Source organism: Poecilia latipinna, unplaced genomic scaffold (genome assembly GCF_001443285.1).
Source record: "Poecilia latipinna isolate Pla-1442-1.1 unplaced genomic scaffold, P_latipinna-1.0 Scaffold1852, whole genome shotgun sequence".
Taxonomy (NCBI): Eukaryota; Metazoa; Chordata; class Actinopteri; order Cyprinodontiformes; family Poeciliidae; genus Poecilia; species Poecilia latipinna.
The window spans coordinates 100,121-107,837 of record NW_015114468.1 but is presented as its reverse complement, the minus strand read 5'-3'; the positions used below and the strand labels follow the sequence as shown (position 1 = coordinate 107,837).

At 38.6% G+C, this 7,717-nt stretch overlaps 1 protein-coding gene and 1 long non-coding RNA gene across 9 annotated transcripts in view; one reads left to right on the top strand and one right to left on the bottom strand.

Annotated features, from left to right (window-relative positions):
* Window positions 1–364, bottom strand: part of LOC106934747 (uncharacterized) — a 21,402-nt gene extending 21,038 nt beyond the window's left edge. The window contains exon 1 of the long non-coding RNA XR_001421757.1: window positions 352–364. This is a non-coding gene — a long non-coding RNA (uncharacterized LOC106934747). The remainder of the gene's footprint in view (window positions 1–351) is intronic.
* A 1,244-nt stretch (window positions 365–1,608) lies between these two features.
* Window positions 1,609–7,717, top strand: part of LOC106934743 (multiple PDZ domain protein-like) — a 69,601-nt gene continuing 63,492 nt past the window's right edge. For 6 of the 8 annotated variants that reach the window (XM_015014841.1, XM_015014838.1, XM_015014836.1 and 3 more), the window contains exons 1-3: window positions 1,609–1,855; window positions 2,591–2,678; window positions 5,365–5,531. In XM_015014841.1, the coding sequence (XP_014870327.1) occupies window positions 2,666–2,678; window positions 5,365–5,531 (180 nt within the window). In that variant the 5' untranslated portion in view covers window positions 1,609–1,855; window positions 2,591–2,665. Of the gene's footprint in view, window positions 1,856–2,341; window positions 2,419–2,590; window positions 2,679–5,364; window positions 5,532–7,717 lie in introns of those variants that run through there. The other 2 variants (XM_015014839.1, XM_015014833.1) reach the window with 2 other exon arrangements.

The window sequence follows — 7,717 nt, the reverse complement described above, 5'->3', positions numbered from 1 at the left end:
GCGTCTATCCTTATATTATGTCTATGAGCACAGGCACAACCACTAGAAGGAAACAAACGCACCATGGAGGAGGTTCCCATTGCCCATTATAACACTTTCATCCTATTGGCTGAAAAGTTGCCAGGCGACAGTACTTTTTTTGTTTTGAGAGAGAGCAGAAAAGAATTCGCAAGAGCAGAGAGGTTTGCCAGCAGCGAGTTAATAAGTGTAGATTGAAGCTTTGAGTGCAAGCATTACAAGTTTTGAGAAGAAACACATGAAATTCTGTTTTCAAGCTGAAAATGTGTGTTCTCTACTTATGGCAGTAAAATTCCCCCATAAATGCGCATTTGAAGGAGACAAGGGCTGAACAAGGGTGGGAGATTGCGGTAAGCTTCATAGCTTCAAAATGGCCTATATAAGTCACAGGCAAACATTAGCAATGTAAAATTTACAACCTCTACACAGTCCACGCCTCCAGGAAGCAATCGTTTTTCAACAGCTGAGAGCCCATACCCTCTGTATGAAGCAAAGTGTACAAAGGGTCGGTTTTTTACCAGGCTACTGGCAAGTTAAAACCAAATGCCATACCAACTGTCTATCCACAAAACGCTGCCTGGCGAACAAAATAAGCTGGGAGAAACAACAGAGGCTGGTAACGCTGGGAAATCTTTTAAATAACAACGAAGCTATTGCCACCGGTACGGAAAGTGAAATCATGGATCCTAAACAGACAGACAGTATCTGTCATTCATCGTTTCATTTACGAAGCTAAAGTTGGCAACATCAGCACAAACACCAGCTTCTTCTGCAAACTCCTTTCTCTTCCTCTCTTTCCTCCTCCTCTTAACACCTTGTGATTTCTACATTGCCACTTTTCAGTTTAAATTGAAATGGAATGTTACTCATTGCTGTTTTAGCTGGACGGAGTTAGCACTAGGCGAACTAGCCTTTCGTTTACCCAGAATGCATTGCAGTTTATACAACATGGCGAGGTCCGTAGGCAGTATTTTTTATAAAAATTTATAAAAACAGCCTATAGTATTTAACTTGAAATATTTCTCAAAATATTGTTGCAACTAATAGTGGGTCATTTTAAGGACGTGTGAAGGCCAAATAATACGTTTGATTCTGCGGTGGACCACTTAGCTGATAACTCCTCACATTATCACTACCTGTGGAAATTTCACTTGGACTTCACACAGCTTTAATTCTGTGCCTCTTCACTTTTCTGCCCTATAATTTGAACGTATATTCAAATAGCAATTAACCAGAAATAAATTTAAACTCTCCTACCAAAACAGACATTCTTAGGTCAACTGGTGTTCTTTAGTTTCTCAGTTTATGATTCATGTTTTAACACCCTGAAAAATAAACAGGAAATCAAACCAATCCAGTGATGGATCCAAGGTTTAACAAACATTATGCTTTCGGGTTGTTTTGAATCCAGGGAGCGTTTATTGTTTTGTTTTTTTTTCTTGGACTTCAGAATCTATCTGTGAGGAACACAGATTATCTATGAAAACTGAAAGAAAGAAAGAAATTATAATACCATTTTTTAATGATATGTGTCACACCGTTCTTTCTCTTCAGTCTGCAGGGGATGAGCTCTTTGTGCTTGGAGATCAAAGGGGGTGTGCATGCGCACTGCACGACGCGCTCTCTTGACGCTCTGACTGGACTAAACGCAGGGAAATAAAGTGCTCATCTGTTTTTATTGGCAGCTGTGGCGCGTCTCAGACCGCTGTCGTAACTCGATCCACCGGAAAAAGTGGTTCGGTTTTCTGTAAAAGTCCATCTGTACCATCAGACTGACTGACTGCTGAAGGTGGAGGGGATTCTCTCAAGGACCTGTTGATCGTCTGCTACAATGGAGGTGAGACGGAGCACTGCGCTGCTTCTGATGTCCGTCTGGTTGTCATAGTAATGGAGCCAAATTGCCTTTGTTTACAGAAGCAGCTTCGCAGATTGACTAGCAAATTAACAGCAGTTAGTTCGCAAAAATGTTACCGTAAATTAGACCAGTATTTTTTATTATTTTTTTCTTAGAACCCATTTAGAAGCACGGCTCTAATAAGAACTTTTAGACGTGCAATAAGAGCCATATAAACATTCTATCCCGATGCCCATCATTGGCTCCTAATTAGATTTCAGATGAGATCTTGTCATTTCCATGCCGTCGTTTTGCAAATCAAATCATGTCACTTGTGTCAGGCTTTGAAGCCATACTCTCCTCCCCTCCACCCCTACTTAAGTCAGAAGGGTCGGGAGGCCGTGTGTCGCAGTTAATTATCATCAGGGGCGGATAAAGCCTTTTGGAGCAGATTTAAATCCTGCTAAAGAGCATTAGGTGACAAGCAAGGCGCTTGGAAACAAACATGGCACAAGCCCTGGAGGGAGAAGATATATGGGGGAAATGATACAAGCTGATGAACAGATGTAAAATAATTACTTCTAAACTAGTTATTTTCTTGGAAAGTGAAAGGAGGTTATTAAAGAGCTGCAATATTCTCAACAAATTCTATCTTAGAGGAGGAATATGTTTCCACAGATGGAATGAAAACCTTTAAAAATCTGCGAAGCTTCTCTAAACTTATTTTCTACGTTACAGGAACCAAGTGGACAAGCATGATATCGGCTTGAGACGTAGAGGAAAATTTGGACTCAAGAACTCCCTCTGATAATAATGGAGATCATGGGTGAGTGTGTTTGGTGACCTTTTTTAGATGTAGGAGTGTATTTGATTCGTCTCCTCCCCCTCCAAAAAGAAAAAAAAAAAGCGTCGCAATAACATCTATACACTCATGGCTTAAAATTAGGGTGTAAGACATGGCCGCTGCAGTCAGACAGGCACGAATAGTTACATGAGCAGGTGGCGCTGGCCTCACACCCCTGTCAAAAGTTTGCAGGGAGGACTTTACAGGGTTTTAGCTTCTGCCACAAACAATTACCTCAGTTGTGGCTTGCGCTCATTAGTACCAACTCGGCTAAATGAGCAAGGACAACATGACCTGATACAATTGGCAGTCTACTGCTTTTGTTCTGAGACGTACCAGACAACCTAATGTTTCCTCATTAAGTTCACTGGGGCCAAACTTTAACTTAAACTTTATTGAAAATGTTGGAAGAACTCGCACTGGCGCTTCTCTGGGTCACCGATGTCACTTTACTGCAGATATACAAGCTTCTTTGCTTGGACCATCCAACCACATCGCCTTTAATATTTGTCGCTTTTCCCTCACACATCAACACTCCCCGACTTTCTGCCAATGTCAAAATTAGAGTAAAGTCATTAGAATGAGAACATGCATCCAAACACATATGATACATTTCCAGCAATTAATTATAGGTTTTGTCTGTCATGAAAAGCATTTGACTATACAAACTTAAACAGCAAACATATAAAAACACCATAACAAAACAAGCAAATTGTTTAATTAAAATCACCAAGGATACTCAAGGAAATGTGCGAAAAACACACTAGTAGTGTTTCCATTGGGATTAAAAGCTAAATCCAACCTCACAGTTTCTGTCGTAATTAGGAGGGTAAATGGCAGCCAGGTCCGGCTTACCAAATTAATTTAATTAACTGAGTGTGGTCGGTAACTCTTCCAGCTGTTTGATGAAACAATGCCAGGCTGGAAAGAGATCAGCACTACAAAAAGAGAGTTAATTATTGGTGCTCAACAATCTGAGAAGGGTTTGAAGATTTTTTTTTTCCAAAACAATTTCAAGTCAATTGTTGCTCAGTAAACAACAGTACATTCAAATCATGCACATTCTCATTGAAAATGAACAAGAGAAGAGTGTTCAAGCCTTAGTCAGCAGATTAACTGGAAAAATGCCAAATATGGTTTTATTTGTGTTGATTTGTATTCAGTCTTCAAAGAAAATTGAAATAATAATAATAATTGTAAGCTTAAATGGTTCTAGAAAGGTATTTTTGTCCTTGCAGTGTGTCTTTTGGAACTCAATTGGTTTGGAAAGTGTTGTTAAGGGAAATGTTTGCTAAAAATGTTCATTTTCAGAGTGGCATTAGTGTCAGCTTCCACACCACAAGCCAGTATTGACAAAATTATCTGAGTGAGACCTTATCACTTGCAAGAGCTTTGTGTTGCAGAAACGGTCTCTAAATGCACACATGCACACCAAGAAACCTTTGTTGTCTGCTGAGATGCATCAGGGATGGATCAATTCTAACCTGCTAGACCAGGGACAGTTTACAGTATTAAGGTGGAAAAGGTTTGGAAAACTTAGAGTTTGAACATCCCTTATTTTCCTGCAGTTTAAAGCTGTTCTAATGAGATGCAATAGAAACCCTGGTTTGAGCACAAAGCCTGTGTTGCTGCCTTGCAGCTGGCTGAAAAAAGGTTTTCCCTCAAATTTAGCTGCATGAAAATATTTCTAGTGAGGTAATGCTGCTTTAACAATAATGTCCGTTAACCAGCCAACTACAGGCTCTGAGACCAAGCAGTTAGCCTGTCTAATTGTTAAGTTGATTTAAGGAGCAGAATTTTGAAAACATATGTTTTCCTCAATACGCAATTTTTATTCTATATTTCTTACTTAAATTTATGTTTGTCAAAATGATACATTAATTTTAAAGATAATAGTCCTGTTTCAGTATTTTGTATTATTGGAGCAGGAGTGGGATCATTTATCATTTTTTCTTTTTTTTATTAAAGAAGTTTATTATTTTATACATTTTTGTTATGATTTTTTTGTAAATAATGTAACATAGTGCAACTGGGGTTGTTTTACTCCATTGTATCCTATCAACCCACTATTTGGCCTATGTGCTTAAGTTTTGTGTCTGTGTGTGTGTATAGGAGGCTTTACGGGCCTAATGTAAATTTGTAACATAAGAAAAGCTGTAAAAGCACCCAGCAACCCCATAACGGATGAAAATGGTATTTATTAATTATCTGAAACCAACTTACACTAGAGTTAAATGTGACTCCATATAAGAGTTGAAGCTTAGCTGAAGTTTTATCATGCAACCATGACATTAAACACGAAGAGCAAAAATAGTGTTGCCACAGTATAGTCAAAGTAAAGAACTTAATCTTTGTCGGAAAAAATGTGCCAACTCAGTAAGCAGCGTGAAGTGTACCAGGCAAATAGGCCAAAATTTAAACCAATGTGAAACTTATCTTTTATGTACGGCTTTTGCTTCATATTTTAAACTGTTTTTACACCATTACTAAAAAAAATAAACATCTTAAAATATATGGAAAAATTCATCTTTTTGTTTAGTTATTGCTTAATTATTTGGAATGATTGAATTGTTGCTTAATGTTAAATAACAATTATGTTCCTAATGTTACCTTTTTGTAACCCAGAAAGGCCGAACTTTCTAGCCTTTAAAATCAATTTTCTCTGCAGATGCTCAGTGCGCCTTAGAAGCTGTGGAAAGACTGCAAGCCAAACTGAAGGAGCGAGGGGAGGCTCCCACTCAGGAAAAGCTCTCTGTGCTGAAGACTGTCCTGCAGAGTCCTCTTTTCCTGCACATACTCAGCTTGCAGCAAGCTCAGCCAAAGCCTCCGGTGAAGGTATAGCACAAGCCTCTTGTGTGGGTGTTTGGTTTGTATTGAATGATAAGGGGGAAGAGGTGGGATTCTCAAAATACTGAATGCAGGGACCAAACTAGATGAGTAATCAGCTTACCTAAGCTTACCCCTTAAGCTACGATAGATAGAGTGTGGGAGGGATGGATGGTGCTTATCATGACCGCAAATTGGGCGGAAATGTCTGTGTTACTGTTTGGAGTTATGGCCTAATGTCACATATGTTTGCACAGCCTGATACACAGTAAAATGATCAGCTATAGAATTTGGCAGATTATATCACCTTATGATTTTGGTTTCCATCATGCCTCCAAAGCAGCTTTGCTCCGTAGTCATCCTTACACCCCTGAGGGTTTTGTTTTAAGGCTTTTGATCCTAAATGTTTACTGGTGTTTCTAAAACTTTGGGGTTTTGTCTGATCACATGTTTGACATTAAAGAGCATAGAAATTCGGTGTCGTTCCTTCAACTCCTGTGACGCAGTTTTTACAAAGTGAATGGTGGGACTGTAGTGTATTCGACAGTACGTCTGCAGTTATATTTAATTGGCACATATACAAAGCAGACATGTTAGTCCACAGAGTCCACAGTGGGCAAAAATTCCCCATAGCAATTTTGGAGAAAAACATCATTGCCAGTTATCACAAACACTTGATGGCGGTTGGGATCAAGCATGGCCCAACTGGGAGCAATGACCTTTTCTCATAGGGTCAGTCAAGTATTGTGCCTGTAATGTACACACAAACAACTTTTTAAATTACTTTATGAGTCCACTATACCATTTTTATTGGACTAAACAGCAAAAACAAAAGAAAAATGGAAGGGGGCAAATACTTTCAACAGCTCTGTAAATATGTTGACAGGGCATGAAAATGACTTTATAGAAGGATGAACTAAAATGTTTTAGCAGAAGTAATGGCAGCTCCCATCAGCATTCAGACAGTCTGTTAAGTAACTAAGCGTTTTATAGAATTTGTGGCTTTAATTAGTCAACAAGTTTATAATTTGGAGAACCCACTATGTTGCAGTGGAGCTGATTAGATAAACCGAACGTGTTTAATGTTGTTGATTGCAACAGATGGGAGATTTAATATTGTATGATTCATGAAACGCAGAACATACTTCATAAATAAGCTATGCAAAAATCCTCATCATACTGGAAGGCTCCCAAACCTTTTCTTTAATCTGAATCTGTTGGACATTTATGACACCATTTAGACATTTAGCTCACTCGTTAGTGGTAAGTACCAAAGCTTGCTAACTGCCTGATGGGGTGTACTCTAATAGGATACCCAATGGCCTTCACACACAAGCGTCATTAAATTAGCAATCTTGTATATGCCTGAAGCCATTTAGTATATTTGCATCCCAAGAAACATGGCACTGGAGTATAGAAAAGGTTTGAATTTGTACCAGGAAAATGATTTGTAGCATTAGCAATATATCCTTAGGGTAAAGTTGTGCAAATCTGCTTAGAAGTGGTTTACTTCTTTTTATTAATTCTGAAAATTGGACTTCAGACCGCTGTATGTCATGAACCCAAAGAAGAGGAAACGAATAGGGTACAAATCAGGAAAGCCTGCCTTTATGATGACTGTGGACATCATATTGAGTTCTACCAAACAATAAGCAGATGTGAGATCATCATATCCTAATCGAAATATGGACACTTAACATCAAAATCAATTTTAGTATAATAAAGTAATTTGTCCTATACAGGAAATTTTCCAGAGGCATTTTTTGTGAAGTAATTTGTGAGACACCCACCAGTGATGGAGACATTTTATTTTTCTTTTTGGAATTAATCTCAACAGCACAGTATGCCACTCATTGTACAGCACTTTGTCCTGGTCCTACCAGCCAGCATTGTGCTTCAGAATCTCAACATGCTGCAAAAAAGAATCAGCCCCTTGGGCCCTACTTCTGTGTTTTCTCATAATATCAAGAAAAGTGTGTTAGGACTGTCATTGTCCATGCTTACTAATGCTAGTGTAGAATTAGCCTCCAGAAGTGTCCCTAATTTAGACTAATTTTAAAAGAAGTTAGCTTTCTCTGGAAGAGTAAGTTCTTTGGACATTTTTTATTTCATTTATTTGATTCAGGTGCCAAATATACCCTCTGTGTGTTTTTTTTTTTTTGGGGGGGGGGGGGGGTGTTACACAAGAATGTCAC